The sequence below is a fragment of the Sorghum bicolor genome, chromosome 3 (assembly GCF_000003195.3).
Source record: "Sorghum bicolor cultivar BTx623 chromosome 3, Sorghum_bicolor_NCBIv3, whole genome shotgun sequence".
Classification (NCBI taxonomy): domain Eukaryota; kingdom Viridiplantae; phylum Streptophyta; class Magnoliopsida; order Poales; family Poaceae; genus Sorghum; species Sorghum bicolor.
Window position 1 is genome coordinate 13,749,748 of NC_012872.2, and position 21,296 is coordinate 13,771,043.

The 21,296-nt window shown below is 45.1% G+C and overlaps 2 protein-coding genes across 2 annotated transcripts; both read right to left on the reverse strand.

Moving 5' to 3' along the window:
- LOC8078160 (probable tRNA N6-adenosine threonylcarbamoyltransferase, mitochondrial) lies at nucleotides 4,916-16,499 on the reverse strand. The gene is made up of 13 exons (XM_002457668.2): nucleotides 16,161-16,499; nucleotides 16,006-16,050; nucleotides 15,799-15,873; nucleotides 15,612-15,708; nucleotides 14,869-14,959; nucleotides 8,413-8,462; nucleotides 7,387-7,577; nucleotides 7,184-7,269; nucleotides 6,701-6,779; nucleotides 6,540-6,623; nucleotides 6,348-6,462; nucleotides 5,974-6,062; nucleotides 4,916-5,278 (listed from the first exon to the last, which is right to left on the reverse strand). Exons 1-13 carry the CDS (start codon nucleotides 16,437-16,439, stop codon nucleotides 5,150-5,152), a joined length of 1,410 nt encoding a protein of 469 aa, XP_002457713.1. The 5' UTR covers nucleotides 16,440-16,499; the 3' UTR covers nucleotides 4,916-5,149.
- On the reverse strand, nucleotides 16,935-20,147 carry LOC8078161 (brassinosteroid LRR receptor kinase BRI1). The gene is made up of 3 exons (XM_021457924.1): nucleotides 18,403-20,147; nucleotides 17,631-18,308; nucleotides 16,935-17,436 (listed from the first exon to the last, which is right to left on the reverse strand). Exons 1-3 carry the CDS (start codon nucleotides 20,126-20,128, stop codon nucleotides 17,075-17,077), a joined length of 2,766 nt encoding a protein of 921 aa, XP_021313599.1. The 5' UTR covers nucleotides 20,129-20,147; the 3' UTR covers nucleotides 16,935-17,074.

Consider the following 21,296-nt stretch of genomic DNA (forward strand, 5'->3'; position numbering starts at 1 on the left):
TTTCCTATTTTATATTGTTTAAGCACTTTAGTCTTAGCAAATTTATATTGTTTCAAGCGCAATGAACCCTCTATATTTTATAGTCAATTTTGTATGAAATATTCAAGTGAAAACATTTGTATTATTTCTATTTTTATAGTGCTTCTTGTCTGTGTGAAGGATATTATGAAAACATTAGCAGGTGATGGCGACAAAGTGCTCACGTACATGAAATACTAGAGCATGGCCAATTAACACAAAAGCAAATATTCGCCAAACATAATGATTTGGTAGCTGGTACAATATGTAAACTGAAATAGACTAATTGTTCATTGCATAAAAAACTAAATTGATAGCAACTTGATTTGGAAAAAAAGCAACTAAATTTCAGCTTGAGTTCCACAACGCTTGGCAACAATGTCCTCCTGCATCATCTTAAGCCATTGAAGCTGCGCCGGGTTTAGGCCATTGAAGCTCGCCAACATAATATCTTTCTCTTGCTTTAGCAACTCGGCTTCAGCTCTCTTCTGCTCAGCTTCAGCTCTCTTTTGGTCAGCATCAGCTCTCTTGAGTTCAGCTTCAGCCCTTGTCTTCTCTAGCGCTAGATTTTCCTTGTCAACCTCAAGGGCAGCCACAAACCTCTCTTGTTTTGACTTTTCTTTTTCCTTATCGGTCTCCTCCTTCTTTGCCCACATCTTGTCGATCGCCTCCGCGCATACTTCCGCACCACCTCCCCAAAGATTAGCTTTCACCTTCTTAATTCCATCTGACCTTTTCCTGGGCTGTGTTTCTGGCACATCAGCAGCTGCGGCTGATTTTTCAGAGCTGGTTTCTTCTTCATCCCTTGGCCTGGACTCCTTTGAGGCCTTCTGAGTCTTTTTGTTTTTTTCCAGTTTCTCAAGCTCTGCGATCTCTACCATCTTGGCTGCCCACTTGTCTTCATCCTTCAGTACGTTCCAACAAGGGATAAGAGTGAATTTCTTTTTGTCCTTGTCTTCCTCCATGTACAACTTGCATGCTACAGACACCTGCACAACAATGTACCAATTTATATATGAGTCACAAACAGATTAAAAACAGATTAAAAGCAGATTAAAATTTTTTTGGTAAAACAGATTAAAAGCACGACATAACTCTACCATGTCTGTGACAGTGTGTCCACTTTGATGCCTGCGTTTAATCGCCTCATAGCATCCGCAAAATTTGTTCACTTGATGCTGAATTGTGAACCACCGATACATAATGGAACTCTCTGTCCGCACAGTTTCAGTTTTTTTGTTTTGCTCAAAATAAGCATGAACTCGACCCCAAAAAGTGTTACGAGTTTGGTTGGCCCTATTGAGAGAATCCTTGCTAGCGTTCAACCAGGCGGAGCAAACAACTTCATCTTCCTTGAAATGAAAATTCTTGGAACGCTTGGTATGGTTCTTACTCTTGTTAGCACGACTTGTAGGCACGATTTCAACATCGGCATCTGGACTAGACTGTGTACCTGTAGCTGGGGAGACTGGAATGGCGAGGTCGTCCAAACCAACAACATGTTCGGCTTGTCCATTCAGGAGAATGCCCCCTAAGAAATTTTCTTCTTCCGTATCCATCATTCTAAACAAGTGCAATTTATCATCAGCAACATACTATGTGTACAATCATCAAAAACTTTGCAACCCCGACTACGTACCCCGACCAGCAATTTATCATCATCAACGTACAATAATAGAGTATCATCAAGGAACAGCTAGCAACATACTATATGTCCGATCATCAGCAAGGAATAAACAACAAAGTACCCATGAACGTATGCCGTAAAATTCAGAGAACTATCCTAAAATATTTGCATCAGAATTAGACAACTATCATCAATCTATGCAACAAACATACAGTACCATCAATCTAGACTATCATCTATCACTACATGCAGGAGGTTCACGCGAACAGATCGAATAAACACACGGCCATGAACTGATTCTACCGCGAGATCAATTAATCTACCAGCTGAACCCTAGCCTATCGATGAGAAAGGCATGAACCTAATCGCAAACCTGGATGGCGGCGCAAAGCTGAACCCTAGCCTATCGTGAGATCGAAGACAACGGGGAGAAGCACGTACCTGATCGCAAAACTGGATGTCGGCGCAAGGAGGACGGGCGCGATCCGCGATCACTCGTCCGGTTCCCTAGTGGCGGCACAAGGAGGACGATCGAGAGGGAGGACGTGCGAGAGGGAGGACGTGCGGGAGGGAAGAGTTTCACGCGGGAAGGAAAAGTCCGACGCGCGCCATCCACCCTCCGAGAACCGCGACGCTCGATGGCAAGGAGATGCGCGTGCGCATTTTTACGCACCGGGGGGCTCTCGATGGCAACTTGGCAAAAAATGGCAAACTAAATGGAGAACTGTTGGAGATTGAAATTTTGATGTTTTGCCAAATTTTAGAGGATGGCAACCCATATAGGGAACTGTTGGAGATGCTCTTAGTTGGTAAAAATTTTGGATTTTGGGTACCGTAGCACTTTTCGTTTGTTTATGGCAAATACTGTCCAATCATAGACTAATTAGGGTCAAAAGATTTATCTCGCGATTTACAGGTAAACTGTATAATTAGTTTTTGTTTTCGTCTAAATTTAATACTCTATGTATGTGCCGCAAGATTCGATGTGACTGAGAATTCTGAATTTTTTGAACTAAACAAGGCCTTTATTCATTTTCATGCGTGCCAGGTCCAGGTGTCTGGCTGTGGATTATCTATCTGCTGGTTTTCTGGGACACGCGTACGTCATCCTTGCACACCGTGCCCATTCACAGGACAAAGGTCTGCGTAACTCCCTCGGTTCAAAAAAATAAATAAATAAAATAGTACACTCCAAGTCTTTCAAAAAATCAACCAATTTTAAATTTGTTTCGATCTAAAAAAAGTAATCATGAATTTTATTTTTATAAAAATTACCTTTGGAGACTAAAATATCGATAGTATTCTTTTATAAATTTAAACAAATTTGAAATTGCTTGGGTTCTTAAAAACGAGATTTCTTTTTAAAAAAACGGAGTGAGGAGTACTCACTGTAAATCACGTTTCACTTCTCATAGTTTCCATGTAACCGATAATAATTTACTTTGATTATTATTTCTTATAAAAAAACTTTGTTTATAAGAAGTCAAAGAATCTTAAATTTGTTAAATGTATGAATGTGTAATAAATTATAAAATCAATTATGACATATATTTTTATACTAAAAAAATTAAAAATATGAATACAAATTTAGTGAATATTAAATTTGTTTGATTTTTTGAGAAATAAGACTTTTAATTCTTTTAGGTAAGAGGGAATATTGTCTCCACTGCGTGCTCATATATGACAACCGCACGAATCTTTAACACCTTTTTAGTCTTTGCATACCAAATTTCTATGAATTTTCTTCTATAATGCATATGTATCTAAATTTGTTATTTTGGTACTTTCTTTACACAACTAAAAGCTTATCCAGCGCATTGTTGCGGGAATTGTGGATTAGTAGATTGCATGGTATGGTAACGTAGACAACAAAATGCTTAGGTATCTTACTGATGTAGACATTATAGTTGCATGTGATATTGGACTTATAGTTGAACAACTTACATGTTGAGATAAATAGCTAGTTGGATTTTACTTAGTGGATTTAATTATATATAATAGTGCATTGTCTAGTTGTACAAGTTGCATGTTGAGATAAATAGCTACTAAGTTTTGCTTTATAAAAGCATAAGATAAGTTTGAATATCAAATGTTTTACATCTATAGATACGCTTGAATGTGCCTAGTTTTATTTTTTTTTAAAAAAAACACTCTTAGGCATGTTTTTCTAAAGAATTTTCATGATTTTATCGACAGAGAAATTACATTGAATATTGTCTTTTTTAAATAACGAACAACCACCGGCTAGTTTTTTTTACTTTCTTGTTTGTATATAGAATAGAGAAGTGATTCACTTGGATTACCTGATTACCTGAAGAAGTTTCGTTCTATTGTATTTGACAGCTGCTGAGTTATTCTCTTCGAGAATCTGCTCAATAGAGCGCTCCCAAACGGCCCTTCACAAGAGTCCATTCATCAGCTGCAAGTGGAATTGCTTTCTGGTGGGGCGATAAGAACAAACCTGTGCTAGGACACTTTGCTGCGGCAGTTTGCTTGCTCTCTTTCGCCCGTGCTCTTTTCTCCCCATTTCTCTAGGGGACACCTGTTGGTCTTCTGCGACGGCAGGCTGCATACGCGTACGTGACGACACGTAACTTGAAGGGCAGCGACACACGGCAATGCAGCGATATAGATAGAAAAAAGAAATACCAATTCATGGATGCAGCAACTTGCTCTGAACCCTTGATTGAACTGTAACCTGTCCTGTTTGACTGCTTTAGGAAAAGCAAATACTGATACTAACGTGACGAGTTTTCTTTGTTAGACTAGTGTCAAAAGAAATGCAACATCAAGTCCTTATCCTGTACAAGGCATCGTGCTAACATTTCCGTCTCACTTTAGTCTTCCCCTTTTATAAGAAAAAAAGTCTCTTGACAGATCATGGTTACTTAGCAAGTTAGGTAAATCCCAAATGTTGTAATTGCTCCTGTGAATTTTTTATTGGCCTTTTTTTTTTGCCTGTCTGAACCAATTGGACTTGCCAACAAGTCGCCCGTCAAAATCTGTCATACGGTCTTGGCAATCTTAGCCAAGAAATCAGATTCTACGATCCTCTTCAGTAGTCTCTACAATTTCATGTTTAAAGAATACAGGTAGAAGTAATCGACCTTTTCAAACTTTGGTTGCCGGTATGAACGCCAAAATCAACCTTTGGGGCATTGCAAAGGAATGGCTAAGGGTACGTTCGGATGAAAGGCCTCAACCCTCTAGCAACAAGGAACACCACATTCAAAATACGGGGGTCCTGATAGATACAGCCAGCCTTCATGGTAAAAACAAATGGAGTATAAGTATCTTCTGATATATATATGAACTGGATCTGTATATTGCCTCATATGTACAATTAAACAACCAGTTCAGTCCTTTTGCAGCTTTGTTACTCCAATTCAGCGAATACAAATAACGGTTAGCTAGATTGTGATGTGTGAACCGAAAACGAGAAGACGACAGGGAACTCAACTGCATAAAGCATCTGAGACCAATAATCGATGCCAACCAACTCAACTACTTTTGAAGAGAGCCTTGTATCATAGAAGTTAGTGATGGATGGACTCGAGCGGTCTTCAATGATCGTGCAACACTTCTTCCTTCTGAATATTCCTCACCAAGAGGCCATCTTGGCCGCAGCTCATACTGCACCACGCAAGAATTGATCAGGCAAAGAAAATAGGGAAGTAGTTTGTGAAAATTGTGACAGCAGTTTGAGATTCTCCAGTTAGTAGACACCTCCCACAACCAAAGGAATAGGCCTGATCCAAGAGCCAAAACTATCCGGCATGGTGCCATTTTAATTAAAGAAATAAGATGCCATGGTTCTGATTGTTGACAGTGCTAATCTACAGATTATCAAACTTCAAAATTAGAACAAATGCAATTATTTTGGGATTACTGGAAGTGTAATTGGATGCAACCTTAAAAACCAACATCACGAACTACCTCCCACTTAAATGACAATTGGATTGCTGTTTATTTGTCACTTGCCTTTCCCCCCTTTGCCACACCAATGTTTTTGACTTTTTGTGGTATATATGAGCATTCTTTGGTTTCAACAAAGTTTTGGTTAGTAACAAAGTTGACAAAATGTTCCAGTTATGAGTAATAATTCAGAGCGGCTAAAGTAACATGACAAGAATTGTGTCGTGTGGTCGCAATTCATTATTTCGGCAGTCATGCCAGATCTTCAAACAGTGAGAAATAAACATAAAAAATAAAGAGCCTGCTCAAGCCAGCCACTATAAATGATTGAAGAGGACGAAGTTCATACTAGTTAACTTAAGAAGTGACCACAGAAACTTTTGCAAGAAATAAATGCAAGCCAAGCTGCAGACCTGCTTGTCATCAGGCTCATTAGCAGCAGGTGGATCCTCAAATCTCCCCACAGCGAAGTGCTCAATCCCAGTCCAAGCAATCATGACGCCTATGCAAATGCAGCAACATAGTATAACTGATTGTTATTGATTATTCAGAATTATACAAAGAATGAAGACTATTGTAATGACAGCTAGAATAATTAGGTCACATACTTCAATTTGACAAACAAGCAAAAAAGGGAAAAATAATAGCATGGCCTAGGGTCTATAGTGAAAAACAAAGAACTGCAATGGGTTGTATAATAGTTGACTTTGAATACAAGAAAATTTGGTTGACAGACTAACTGTATTTTAGTATATAAGTTGCTAAGACTTTTCATTTAACTTATTACCATTGTCAGTACAAAGGCTTGGAGGAGGAGATACAAGTTGTAGGCCATTATTCTCAGCAACTTGATTCAAGCGAGTCCTAACATACTTGTTTGATGCGACACCTCCTGAAACAACCTTTTTATAATTGGATAAGTCAACACTGGATGAGTTGAGGGATTTGAATTTAGCCAACATCAAGATATCTGAGTTACAAAGTATTTGATGGAAGGTTCCATCTTCAATGCCCATTCAACTGCTCGCTGGCATCTTTCTTCCAAATGTAACACAGCAACTCGCTGCATAGGTCAAAATTATCAGAAAAACTATCGAAAATCCTCAGTAAACATTGAGTACATTATCCATCGTGTACAACCTGAAAAGAGGCAGCAATGTTCGCCCTTAATTGTCTGTCTTCCTCCGATGCGGACGAAATGGGAACATCCTCTGTACATCTATCACAATGTAAATCATAGGCCAGTTAAGAAACTAATCATATTATCATGACTACAAAGCCCTCCCCGTGAACATGTTCTCTAAAAGAGGAAAAAAAACTTTCATGTTTTAAGACAAAGTTACTAAACTTCATATATGATCACTTGCACAGGTTTCGATTTTTCCTACTTAAAATAAATATTTTCTAAGTGTAAATGAGACCTTAAACATGTTCATTTAGGCATTTCAAATGAAGTAGTTATCTCTCAATTTAGAACTTTGAACTTGAGGTAAATAGAAAGTGCCAAATACTACTGTCTCAAAAGGATACTAAATCGATGGTTCTACTAGAAACACCAGAAAACCAGTTCATATTTATGAAAAGGAGAGGACAAAAAGACCAGAAGGGATAGTATGTCCATACAAGTTCTTAGATTCAATTGCCAATCGAACTTGAGTCTTCAGGCCAGCATAAGAAAAATTGCAATCTTTGTGTTGCCGCATTGGAACCTGAAAATATATAAAAAGTTATAAACAATAACATCATGTAGCATAATCAAAATAAAAAACAGATAATAACATATACATCTTAATTTTGAAAAAAAAGAAAAATATCAGCAGACTTACTTTGAACTTAACAGCATTTGGATCACCTTCCAGAGCAAGCTCTTCAAGAGCAGGACCACCACCTTTCCGCATATCAAGGCCCAACCATCTAGCTGATTTGTCATATGCCTCACCAATCGCATCATCTATACTAGTCCCCAGTTGAATGTATTGCCCAAGGCCACGAGCAAGAACAAGAAGATTGTGTCCTCCTGAACATATTAACTTGTTAAGACACCTTAAAGCCAAAAGAATATTTCTTCTGGCCGGATTATTGCACAACTTTGCTGTCGAATTAGCAAATATGGTTAAGGAAATTAGGCTGAGGTAAGTTCTCCATTGAGTTACATGCACTTTGTCAACTGGTACTACATTTATTTTGTAAACAACTGAAATCATCTGCCATACATTTCATTTTAATAATTTCAACAGGATATAGGGCGAAATGTGGTAATCAGTTTAATAGCTTATGCATTGGAATAAGACGGAAACATTTAAGCGGAGAGACAACTAGACAAAGTGCAAATAAAGCAGCTAAGATGTCAGAAGTTAAAAAGGAACTCTATGATCATGGAATAATGTCAGAATGATCATCCAAGTAGAAAGGCACAGAAGAGTGTTTTTTTTTCCCTCGAACATGCAGGAGAGCTGCGTATCATTATATTAAGAATGGAAAAAAGTGGTCTTAAAGGCACAGAAGAGTTATAAAATATGATAATTATTTTGTGTTGAAACAGATGGGGGAAATGCAATTATGTTTCTGGCGTGTTAAATATTGTGCCATGGGCTTCTATCCTTGGAAACCACATCTTATGACAATTCTCATAGGCAAGTTAGGCTAAGTTTGGCACATCTTAGTTTAGTAAATGTGTATTCTAGACGCTCTAAATGTTTGTTTTTTCTGGTGGGTCCAGGCTCAACATCGAGGGCTGATCCCAATTTCAAAGTTGATGACAATCATATTAAGACATATTGATCCATAGAAAAGTTAAGCAAATAGTATTGTATCATATAATACTGAGGCATAATAATGTAGTTAGCACACACCTGAAATTAGAAGAGCCAGAAATGGGAACTCAAGGTCCTTATTCACTAGCCTGACAAGGATCAAACAACATCAACTGCGAGTACAATGCATGCATAAAGTTAGAAATATAGTGAGGCACTTATGCAATCTTTTGTTTAAGTTCATATAACATTGTCCTTAGGTTTAGCAAGTTTGGCATGCTCTAAGTAATGTTTTTTCTTGAACATGCAGGAGAGCTACGTACCATTATATTAAGAAGAAAAAAAGGGGAAGAACCCTTAAAAAACACACACCTACTCACACCAAAGACTTAAACGATATGCATGCCTTTTCTAGAACAATGCATAGCCTCAACCCCAGTCTAACAAAACTATGACACAAAGGCAGAGAGGTGCGAAACAACTCGAGCTCTGACCAAAACCCAGAGGTACACTCCTCACTGAAGGCCGAACTGGCCAACTGTATTAGATTGATTGAGATGATTACAGGGGGATACACACATATATATAGCAGAGTACATGGGCCTGAGGAGGCCAACAGCCAGCCCAATAGGGAAGGCGCAAGCTAATTCTAACACCCCCCGCAGTCAGAACGGTAGCTGGCTGGACGTTCAGACTGGAGCGAAAATCAGTGAAGACGGATGAAGGAAGACCCTTGGTGAAGACGTCAGCAAATTGGGATGTGGTGGGGACATGGAGGACCCGAACAGCCCCAATGGCAACGCGTTCCCGTACGAAGTGGAGATCGATCTCCACGTGTTTGGTACGCTGGTGTTGTACAGGGTTGGTGGAGAGGTAGACGGCGCTGACATTGTCGCAATAGACGAGGCAGGCTGATGACATGGGGTGATGAAGTTCCTGGAGGAGTTGATGTAGCCAGGTAGCTTCAGCAACGCCATTTGCAACTGCACGATATTCAGCCTCCGCACTGGAGCGGGAGACGGTGGGCTGCCGCTTGGATGACCAGGAGACGAGGCTGCTGCCGAGGAAGACTGCATAGCCCGAGGTAGAACGGCGGGTGTCTGGACAGCCAGCCCAGTCAGCGTCGGTGTAGACAGTGAGCTGTGACGGAGATGACCTCGGAATGACCAGGCCATAGTCCAAGGTGCCCTTGAGGTAGCGGAGGATCCTTTTGGCAGCAGTGAGATGAGTTTCTCGAGGGTCGTGCATGTGGAGGCAGATTTGTTGGACGACATATGTTTGGCCTGGTGAAGGTCAAGTACTGGAGAGCCCCTGCGAGGCTGCGGTATGCTGTAGGATCTGCAACAGAGGGGCCATCAGAGGCAGAGACCTTGGCACAAGTGTCGACCGGGGTGGAACAAGGCTTGCAATCACTCATGCCATTCCGGGTGATGATGTCCAAAGTGTACTGCCGTTGAGAGAGAAAGAGGGAGTTGCCCTGCTGCTCAACATGCATGCCGAGGAAGTGATGAAGTGGACCAAGATCCTTCATAGCAAATGCCTTTTTCAGAGCCTCAATAACACGGTGGAGGAGCTGCTGTGAGGAAGCTGTCAGGACAATGTCATCCACATAGAGGAGCAAGTAAGCTGTCTCGGTGCCTCGGTGAAAAATGAACAATGATGTATCTGATCTGGCTTCAGAGAACCCCAGGGAAAGCAGATGGGAGGCAAAGCAGCTGTGCCATGCCCGTGGCGCCTGTTTAAGTCCATACAGGGACTTGTTAAGTTTGCACACATGAGTAGGATGAGTAGAATCTACAAAACCAGTGGGCTGCGAGCAGTAGACAGTCTCAGACAGCGTCCCATGGAGGAAGGCATTCTTCACATCGAGTTGATGAATTGGCCATTGCCGAGAATGAGCCAAGGTGAGGACAGTACGAATAGTAGCCGGCTTGACCACAGGACTGAACGTCTCATCGTAGTCAATACCGGGACGTTGGGTAAAGCCACGGAGGACCCAGCGAGCCTTGTATCTGTCCAAAGTCCCATCAGCGTGAAATTTATGCTTGAAAATCCATTTGCCGGTGACTATATTTGCTACGTTGGGTCGAGGGACAAGATCCCAAGTGTGATTATCCATGAGTGCAGCGTACTCTTCTTCCATGGCCTGGCGCCAATGAGGATCAGTGAGGGCGTCGCGGCATGATCGTGGGATGGGTGAGATAGCCTCAGCATGGAGGCCAAGGCGAGGTTGCTGGAAACCAGCCTTTCCACGGGTCGTCATGCTGTGGGTGTTGACGAGCGGTGGGATGGGAACAACACCAACAGGAGGAGCAGCCTTCACGAAGCGTGGCGGGGAAGGAATGATGCTGGAGCGTCGAGTAGGAGCAGCAGGAGTCGGTGAAGGGGGGGATGCCGGTGGAGGAGCACGCCGCGTGTAGACATGGACGATTGGCGGCCGAGTAGGGGCAGCAGGGGCTGCTGCTGGGGGAGCGCGCCGTGTGTAGACGTTGACGACCGGCGGCCGCTGAAATGAGGCCGCTGGGGGGGCCAGCGGCTGGGACACCACCTGGGGCGTCTGGGGGACCAGTACAGCAGGCGCTTGCTGCACCGGGGAATCCTGGACTGCGCTGGACACAGCAGGAGCCCGTGGCATCCGTGCGCGCGTCCGGGGTACCAGGGGCACCTCCTGGAGTTCCTCCTGAGGCAGCGGAGGTGCCTGGATTTCCTGGGCTGGTGGAACAGGACCAGCACAGGGAGTGTTGGGGTTACCTGCAGGAGAGGAAATAGCTTGGACAGGAGCACCATTAGTTAGAAAATCAAGATCAGTAGGAGAAGGTGAGGGATGTTGGTGGGAAAAGGGGAAGGAGGATTCGTCAAACACAACGTGACGAGAGATGATGACACGATTAGTGGCTAGATCAAGACACCTATACCCTTTGTGATCGGTGGAGTAGCCAAGAAAGACGCACAGAGTGGACCGTGGGGCGAGTTTGTGTGGTGTGGTGGCAGTAAGGTTGGGATAGCACGTGCAGCCAAAGACCCGAAGCTCATGGTAGGAGGGAAGAGTACCATAGAGAGCAAAATGAGGAGTGGACATGTTGAGGGTCTTGGTGGGGAGACGATTGAGGAGGAGAGTAGCAGTGGTGAGGGCGTCAGCCCAATAAGAGGGGGGCATGGACGCTTGGAAGAGGAGAGTGCGAATGATGTTGTTGGTGGTGCGGAGAATACATTCAGCCTTGCCGTTTTGCTGCGAGGTGTATGGGCAAGACATGCGCAAGACGACACCCTTGGCAAGGAAGAAAGCGCGGAAGGTGGAGTTATCAAACTCACGACCATTATCACATTGAACTGCCTTAATAGTGCAGCCGAATTGAGTGAGAACGTAGGTGAAAAAATTAGAGAGACAGGAAAAAGTCTCAGATTTGAGACGAAGAGGAAAAGACCATAAAAAATGAGAGTAATCATCGAGAATTACTAGATAATATTTAAATCCGGATACACTAGGAACAGGGGAGGTCCACAGATCACAATGAACTAAATCAAAGGGTTTGGAAGCCCTAGACAAAGAGGAAGAAAAGGGTAAGCGAACATGTCGACCGAGTTGGCATGCATGACATAATGGAGCATCGCCAGGAGTGCTGCAGATGATGGAAGATGTCCGGGCGAGGCTCTGTAGGGCGTCCTTGCCAGGGTGGCCGAGACGACGGTGCCAGTCGGTCGAGGAAGGGGTGGTGATGAGGGCACAAGGTCCAGTAGGGGTCGATGGAAGCTGCAGGGTGTAGAGGGGACCCGAGCTGTTACATCGAAGGAGGGTGGCCCTGGTGCGAATGTCCTTCACAGAAATACCAGCAGGGTCAAATTCAATGGAAACATGATTGTCAGAAGTAAATTGACGAACGGAGAGAAGGTTTTTAATAATAGCAGGAGCAATGAGAACATTGTTGAGGCGAAAGGGACCCGGAAGGGTCGAGTAACCAGTGCCAACTACAGGAAGAGTGACGCCGTTGCCAACAACAATGGAGGAGGGAAAAACAGAAGAGGATGAGGGAGTGACCATACCAGGACTGGAGGCGATATGGGAGGTGGCTCCAGAGTCAACAACCCAGTCGGAGTTGCCCGGAGGGGTGAGTGTCACCGTGCTGAACGCGTTGGCGAGGGACTGCGGATCCCAGGGGCTCCAAACAGGGGGCTGCTGCATACCAAGGCCTGCTGGGGGGGAGCAGCATGTTGCAGAGGAAGTGGCGCCATGGCAGGGTGATGATGCCCAGCCATGAGGGCCTGCTGATGGTGCAGACCGGCCATGTGGGCCTGCTGGTGGTGCTGCGGAAAGCCGGGACGTGGAGAAGGAGCGCGAGGGCCACCAGGCCACATTTGGATGGAGCCTGTCCATGGGTTGAAGAGGGACGACCACTGGGAGCCGCCGTGCGAACTGTTCTGGCCGTCCTGGGCGCCCTGGGAACCACCTTGGCCACGCCCACCGCGGCGGCGCCGGCCACAACCACCACCAAAGGAGGTGCCCCCAGGGAAGGGATGGCCTGGGGGAGTGCGAGCGGGTGCTGTTGAGGAGGTAGGTGGCCTGCTAGTCGAGGAAGCGACGAGAGCAGAAGGAGGCGCCAAGGGCGGGGCCATGTTGAGCTCAGCCAAGCGAAGATCAGCATGGACGTCGCCGAAGGAGGGGAACGGGCGCTGGCGTGTGACGAGCTGAGCCATGAATTGAAAACGCTCGTTGAGGCCCCGCAAGACATTCAGCACCAGGGTGCGGTCGTTGACAGGTTCGCCAAGATCTGCGAGGGCGTCAGCCTTGCTCTTCATCTTGCGGCAGTACTCGTCGACGGAGAGCGCCCCTTGAGTGAGGTTGCGGAACTCCGCATCAAGGAGCAGAGCCCGAGACTCACGGTTGTTTAGGAACTGCTGCTCGATCCCGAGCCAGGCAGCCCGAGCAGTGGTGCCGCCATGTTCGTGGACGATGTCCAGGAGGTTCGGAGAGATGCTGTTGAACAGCCATGAGAGGACCACATAATCCATGCGCGCCCAGGCCGAGTCATCGAGCGGAGGGTTGTCGCTAAGGACATGATCCTTCAGGGCATACCGGCCAAGGGTGAGGAGGAGGTATTCGCGCCACTTGGAATAGTTGGAGGACTGGATGTCGAGGACGATGGGCACCAGGTTGCGGATGTTCTGCACTGCAGCAGCTTGGCGGTGCAGGTGGGCGACGGCTTCAGTTTCGGAGTAGACGGAGCGGTCGTCATCGTCCCGGAGAGCCTCGGCGCGAAGACGCTCGCGGAGGGCCGCTGCCTGCTGCTCCAGAGCGTCCGCCTGTGCACGCTCCGCAGCGAGGGCGGCAGCGGCGGCGCGAACGCGCTCCTAGGCAGCGGCAGCGGTCTTGAGGAGGTTAATTTCCTCCTGAAGTTGCTGGCGGCGCTCGACGTTATCGGTGTGGACGGAGGCGGCTTCTTCTTCTAGGATCTTGGCCGCGGCGAGGGCTTCATCGCGACGCTGAGCCGCAGAGGCAGCAGCATCTCCAGAGGAGGCGGGTGAGAGGGAAGAAGCCATGGAGGGCGGCGGAGCAGGGAGAAGGAGGCACGCGCGCGCGAGGGAGGCTGCGCGCGGCGATAACTTTCGCGGCGCGCGAGGAGTCGGGCGCAGCCCGAGGAGGGGGCGCGGCACACGAAGGGAGCGGAAGCGCGTGAAGGGGTCGCACAGGACCCGATCAGGCGATTGATACCATGAAGGCCGAACTGGCCAACTGTATTAGATTGATTGAGATGATTACAGGGGATACACACATATATATAGCAGAGTACATGGGCCTGAGGAGGCCAACAGCCAGCCCAATAGGGAAGGCGCAAGCTAATTCTAACACTCACTCGTGAGTAAAAGAGCTCTAGCCAAGTTTGCAGTCACACCATCAAACACACACTTGTTGCGATGGTTCCACAGACACCAAGCTCCAAGGATAACAAGGGCATTAAGGCCCTTTTGAATTTGATCATTAGAGGTAGCAGTAATTCTCTCCCACCAGTCCTCAAAACATAGCTTTGCGTTTCATTTCTTTTGTTCAATATAAGACAGCCATTAGCTATTAGGTGATTGATGTGGTATCGAGAATCAGATACTTATAGGACCAATTCCTCTTCTACATTAAACAAAAGATAATGTTTTTACTTTTCACAATGGGCTGAAAATTGGTTGAGGACTGAAAGTTAAAACTTAAAAGTTCGTTTGTTCGCAGCATATGCTACTACACCAGCTTAGTTTAAATATCCACACAAACTTGTAGATACTATAGAAGGATGCCAAAAAGTAGTAATGTCTAAACTAAAGTCTAAGCACATGTGCAAATTCTGATGTCAAAATTGATTAAAAAAAAGTAATACAAAAACACCAAATTTGCAACAAGTGACTTTGAACAAATCAATCCTTTTTCTTGAAAATAAAAAATACTAGATTTTATCCTATTTGATGATGAATTAACAAAATAACCTGTGCAGCATATACCAAAAAAGAAACCAAAGTCCATACAATTTAAGATCACGGTCAATTGAACAGCAAAGGGTCCTATTAGTTAAATACCTGGAAACTAATGCATGTGCTTCCATATGATGAACTCCAACAATAGGCAACCCAAATGCTTTTGCTACCTGTCTAGCTTTATGAACACCAACTGCAGTTTAGACAGAAAAATGTGCAACATTAGGGGGGGGGGGGGGAAGAGACATGGTAATAATGGAAATAGTAACAAAAAATTAAACTTCTGAACCCTGATAGCAATTATCCCAAAATTTGCCAAGGTACAAGTTATAGGTTGTCTCCAATAGGACACCTATTTGCGAACCCAAACCCAAAATAGGTTTCCAACACAATATCTATAGCCTCCAACAGAGTACCCATACAGAAGACCCATTTTGGGTATCAGGAGAGGCATAACCCAAATTTGGGTATCCTCTCTCCTCGAGACCCATTTGCAGAGAGTGTTGTCTTTTAGGTCTTGTTGTTGGAGAAGACTAAAAATAGGTATGAAACCTTTTACCTGTAGCGCTACCCAAAGAACAAATAGGTCTTGTATTTTGGGTGACGATTGTTGGAGATAGTCAGAAGCTAGTCAACAGCAATGTTATCCAGGACCAGGACAGCAGAACCAAAGCAGTCTTGTTTCTTAATTGGGCAATGGGTTTCTAGTCTGATCGAATTCAACTAATCTGAGCCATATCCATACTAGTATATCAAACTGGTAAAAGTCTCATTGCAAACTAACAAAGGAAAATCATGAACAGAAGTTCATCATCTCAACGAACGAAGGGGAAGTAAAAACACACCTCTAAGGCATAGACTAAGTCCCGGTCCAATGGTCACAGCGACTGCAGAAAGATCACTTTCTGACAATTCTGCATCGTCAAGGGCCTTTTGAACAACCTAGGCAGCAAATAAGAACAGGAAAATAGCATAGACGTCAGCACCACAAAAGGGCTGCAGAACATTTATTGATCTAAGAAGCCACCACACCTGGTCAATCACAAGGGCATGTGCTTCCTCGGCCATCTTAGGAGCGACACCACCATACCTTGCAAGCAAATCCGCCTTGCAAATGTTGGCCAACGAAAAGCAGAACCGGTCAGTTGCATAAGATGATAAGAAGCCAGCTCAAATTTACAGCCGGCATAAGAGGTCAGAATGCACTGCAGAAATAAAATTGAGCGGCAAATGACTTACTTGGGAAGATACCACTTGGCTAAGGATCTCGCCGTCACCTCTCACCTGCAACCAATCAGAGCCAAACAACAGAGAGAGGCAGCTCAGCCCAAAAACTTGACGCCTTCGCCGCAGGTAAAATCGACAGGAGAATCGAGGAAGAAAAGCACTAGTACCACAGCAGCCGCAGTGTCGTCGCAGCTGGTCTCGATGCCTAGCATGAGGAGGTCGCGGCGGGCCGGAACGGCTCGAGCGGCGGCGGTGGACGGCATGGTAGAGACGGGGCGTAGTCCAAGGGGAGGGGTTGCTGGACAGGAGGAGGAGGAGAGTAAGCGGCGGAGAGTGGGGGGTGGGTGCAGATAACGGGAGGGCTTCAGTGGGGCTCGTCGGAGGAGGAAAGCGGCGGCGGCGCGCGAGACGGGCGGCGATAAGGTCGGGAGAAGAGTGGCCGCCATTCTCTCCGGACTCCGGCTGGCTCCCCTCCGCTCTGCCTCTGCCCGGTGGCCAACTCCACCGAAGGCCCAGGGGATTTGAATCAACCGGTCGCCAACGCAGCCACAAAGCCCATGAACCTTTTTTTTTACAACAAAGCCCATAAACTGACTGGGCCATAAGCTAGAAACTACTCCCTCAATTACAAATTATAAGATTGGAAAATCAAAACATACTAAGTTTGACCAAAACAATAGTAAAAATTACAAAGATTTATAACATCAAATAGGTGTACTATAAAAGTATAATTAATAAAGAATCTAATAATATTTAGTTAATATCATAAATATTATTATCTTATTATATAAATTTAGTGAGATCATTTGACTGTCCAAAATTTTTAGAATGTCTTATAATTTAGGAAAGAGGGAGTATGAACCTTCTTCATACTACAAGGCAATCATATTATGAACCAAATTACACAAAGCTACACGCATTTATTCATCAATTTTCTCCTCTACACAGCATGTCACCTCACAGCACATCATACATACACCAATGTGCAGGAAAGGAAAATAACCAAGCTGACCATGGAAGAGCGAAACCCCATCGCTGAATCTCAAACCCAGCTACATAACCTTGCTCTTTCTCAAGTGCATCAATGCACATGGGTTGGAGTATCCATGCCCATGAGGTCAGCACGAAGGTAATCAACATCATCGGTTATCGGCTCTGCAGAGAGCTTCTTGATTGCGGACCGCATTGTCGGGCGGTTCGCTGGATTGGGATCCAAGCACTGGAGAGCCAGCGTGAGGAACACAAAGATTTCTCTTGCGGCCTCAGGTTCAGGGAGCGGGAGCCGGGTGTCCAACAGATCCTCCAGCGATGTGCTTTTCTTGTCTGTGCAGATGAGATCGGAAAGAAGATCACTGGGATGGGATCCCATGAACAGCTCAAGAACCACCACGCCGAAGCTGTAGACGTCGCATTTCTCCGTCACCCTCGTCATGTATGCAAGCTCTGTGGTATCAAACAGTTCAGTCAAGGTCTCTATCAAAAAAGAGTTCAAAATACTAACATAATTGATACAATATGTTTCGACTTAGTCACCACCATATTCCTCTAGGAATCAATAATCATGTATGACGACACATAATGAAGCAACATGACACAGAAAGAATAATAAGTTGAAACCAAAGCAAAATTTTATTTACCTGGTGCAAGATACCCAGTTGTTCCAGCAATCCTTGTACAACTTGATGCATCAAAGTTCAATATTTTAGCTAAGCCAAAGTCGGATACGCAGGCCCTGAACTCCATATCAACCAAAATGTTATTGCATGTTATATCTCGGTGGACTATTGGAGTTGAACAATCATGGTGCAAGTAATAGAGAGCATTAGCCACATCCTTAGCGATATCTAGCCTCTTATTCCAATCCAGCTCAACAGCACTTGCATTGGCCATGAGAATAGTTGACAAGCTTCCTCTCTCCATATATTCGTATACAAGAAACTTATCTTGATCAGTGCGGCAATATCCATAGAGCTTCACAATGTTCCGGTGTCGTATCTGCAGCAAGGCCACTATTTCACGGCTGAACTGTTCCTCGTTTTTCATGCTTTCATCCTCTGTTTTGCGCATCTTCTTTACCGCAAAAGTTTCTCCTGTTTGCAGTGTAGCTTCATAGACAGACCCATGACCTCCTCTTCCAATGCAATATTTTTCATCAAAGTTCTCTGTTGCTTCCACAATCTGCTTGTAGACATCTCCACCATCGAAGTTCCAGATAGAAAATAAATTCCCCTGTAATCTTAAAGCTTCATTTGCTTTATTATGTATCTTGGATTTCTTCCTTTGACATAGGCATATCAACAGTGCTGCGACACAAACTGCAGGATGTGCAGCAAGTTAGGAAGTTGCAACTTAAGACCATTACGAGCAACCTTTTATTTATACAGAAGAAAAGGACAATAAGAAACGTACCGAACAGCGAGACAGAAAACACTGCCATGGCGCCAGCAGTAAGGATTGCCTGCCTCTTGTGTGATTTCGACTGCTGGGTATTGGCAACACTCTGCTTGCACAGTGGGAGTGGAAACCCACACAAGCCAGAGTTGTTCTCAAACTGACTTGCAGGGAATGTGGCAAGCGACCCAAGTTCTGGAACCATCCCGCTCAGCCTGTTATTCGATAAATCAACCTCTGTTAGCGACATTGTCGAGAATGAGCTGGGTATTTGCCCCTCCAGCAAGTTGTGAGAAAGGTCGAGTATTTGGAGTAACTTGGCGCCAGCAAGCGCAGCGGGGATCACACCTGATAGACGATTGTATCCAAGGTTCATGATCATGAGGCAATTCATGCTCCCAAGGTCCTTTGGGATCTCTGAGTCAAGCTGATTAAACGACAAATCCAGAAATCTGAATGAAAAGCAGTTGATATTAGAAGTACTGACTAAGTACACTCTTGTGAAGCTGCAGGCTTTCTTACTTGGCATCCGACTCAAATCGCTTTGTCGAATGCCTGTGATATCAACCAAACTTCCTTTGCCACGGCATTGATAGGTATTCCTTTGTTCGCCATTGCGAAGGTATGCGAACTTTCTTGTGGAAGAAGTGATGGGTGCCATCGTCCTAGACTGCTTTGCAAGCTCAGATGGTATATGCCCTTTCAGCTGGTTACCACTCAGGTCCAGCCATAACAGACTCCTGCAGTCACCCAGCTCCGGCGGTATCGGGCCAGTGAAGGAGTTATTTCCCAGCCGCAAGACTTGAAGGTTGACGAGTTGGCCGAGCCAGGTAGGTAGTGGACCGGAAAGCCGGTTGCTGGCAAGTGACATCCACTTTAGCTCTGTGCAGTTTGCCAGACCTGAAGGGATGCTTCCAACAAGAGCATTGTAGTCAAGAATAAGATATTCAAGTGAAAGCATTCTGGACAGAGAGGCGGGTATCTCTCCATCCAGGGCGTTCTGCCACAAGACCAGATCACGGAGGCCCGGGAGCATGCCAAGGGATGAGGGAATAGTCCCATTGATATAGTTAAGACTGAGGTCAAGTGAAACAAGACCAGTGCAGCTGGAGATGGCCTCTGAGATGCCACCAGTGAGGTAGTTGTTCTGCAGGTAAAGAACTTGCAACTTGCTGCTAGTGTTTGTGGAACAGAGGGTACCTGGGATGATGCCAGAGAGCAAGTTGGAGCTGAGGTCGAGTATCTCAAGCTCCGGAAGCATGGTGACCACTTCTGGAATGGAGCCATCGAAGTAGTTGAAGGAGAGGTTAAGTGTCCTGAGCTTAGGTAGATGAAGAAAAGCATTTCCTGGAATCTCGCCTGAGAAATTGTTGTTTGATAGATTGAGGGTAGTAAGTGATTCGAGGTGTGAGATATCTGCTGGGAACGCACCAACAAGATGGTTTCCTGAAAGGTTGAGCGAGGTCAGGCTGCTGCAACCGGACAGGACTCCTACTGCCACGCTGCCAGATATGAGGTTGCCAGAGAGATCAAGGTACTCCAATCTGGAGCAATTGATGAATGCTGGAACTTCCCCAGAGATATGATTCCCGGAGAGGTCCAAAAAAGACAATTTCTCCCCGCAATCCACTCCCCGCAGCGCCGAGAACATGCCAGAAATGTTGGCGTTACGGACTGTTACCGACTCCACGCTGCTTAGCTGAAGCAGGGTACTTGCCACAGCACTAAAATCTGCGTTGAGCATGACACCGGTGAGGGACACTGACGTGACCCTGTGGTTCTTGCAGCGGACACCGGGAAAGCTGCAAGCACCGTGACTGCTGTTCCAGCCAGCGAGTGCCGTGCCATTTGGCACGGCAGCCATGAACTGCTCCAGCAGCTGCAAATCGTCCTGATCCAGCACTGCTGCTGCGGCAGCCACTGCAAAGAAGAGCATTAGCATCAGATACCGTGAAACCATGATGTGAAAATTGGATTAGTAGAATCCGTCTGACTGTGCTGGGAGATTTGAACGGTGTGGGAGGGCGGTAAGTAGTAGAGAATGCGAAGAGCAGAGATGTAGAGGCTGGCTTGTGATCAATTTCAACGCTCTGCGAAAGCACGCAGATGATGACCCAGTCGGCCAGTCCCATTGGCCAGCCTGCGGTCTGCAGGGACGGCATGACTTGGAAGCCGAAAGTCAAGTAAGTTAGCAAGGATATTCTTTTCAAGTTGGTCACCAGTCTGCTACTTGAACTACTCCGTAGATTTATAAATAAATAAATAAATAGATCACACGCACTGTGCAGCAATGAATATTCGAAAAATTCTATATGGTTTTTATTGAACAGATTATTCTTTTTGTTGACGAATAACAAGATAAAATTGCATTTACAAACTAAATAAAAATGAACACTACTATAATTTGCATCAGGATTATTGTACAGTATTATTTTAGAACTAATTGGGTGTTAATCAAGGAGATTTCTTCAGGCGACAAGCTTCCAGCCTTTTATGTACCAAGCACTCACCCAAATTGAAAATGGACTGCAGACACAAACATGTAGGAGCCTCGATTAGTGATTCATCCATCTTTTAAATCACCAATTTACCTGTAAGGATCTAAGACATCCACAATGTGAAGAAGCGAAGGCCAAAAACTAGACAATTTAGTCTTTGTGTATATATCTTAAAAAGCATATCTTTGACTGCGTATCATTCGATTGTCTCCTGGATCCCTGAAGTAACAAGTTCGTCACAACCTCGCTCAACCGTGCCACAACCTGCAAGTAAATAAGGAGCCATACAGTCACTGAATCATGCATTCAAAGGTAAGAGGTGTGGATATACAGGAAAACTACTATATTTTCAAAGAACAACATGTCAGTAAGCATGAAGAGAGTACACCATGGCTTTTGTCCCATCAATGCACC

Bases quoted from the DNA above. Each gene is read 5' to 3' on its own strand.
- LOC8078161 (XM_021457924.1), bottom strand. From the start codon at position 20,128: ATGCTCAACGCAGATTTTAGTGCTGTGGCAAGTACCCTGCTTCAGCTA. The intron at 18,309-18,402 runs GTACGTTTCTTA...CACATCCTGCAG, and splicing joins GTTTTCTGTCTCGCTGTTCG to TTTGTGTCGCAGCACTGTTG. The intron at 17,437-17,630 runs GTAAATAAAATT...TTGATACCACAG, and splicing joins AACTGGGTATCTTGCACCAG to AGCTTGCATACATGACGAGG.
- LOC8078160 (XM_002457668.2), bottom strand. From the start codon at position 16,439: ATGGCGGCCACTCTTCTCCCGACCTTATCGCCGCCCGTCTCGCGCGCC. The intron at 7,270-7,386 runs GTAAGTCTGCTG...ATATATTTTCAG, and splicing joins CAAATGCTGTTAAGTTCAAA to GTTCCAATGCGGCAACACAA. The intron at 6,463-6,539 runs GTAACTCAGATA...AATTATAAAAAG, and splicing joins AACCTTCCATCAAATACTTT to GTTGTTTCAGGAGGTGTCGC.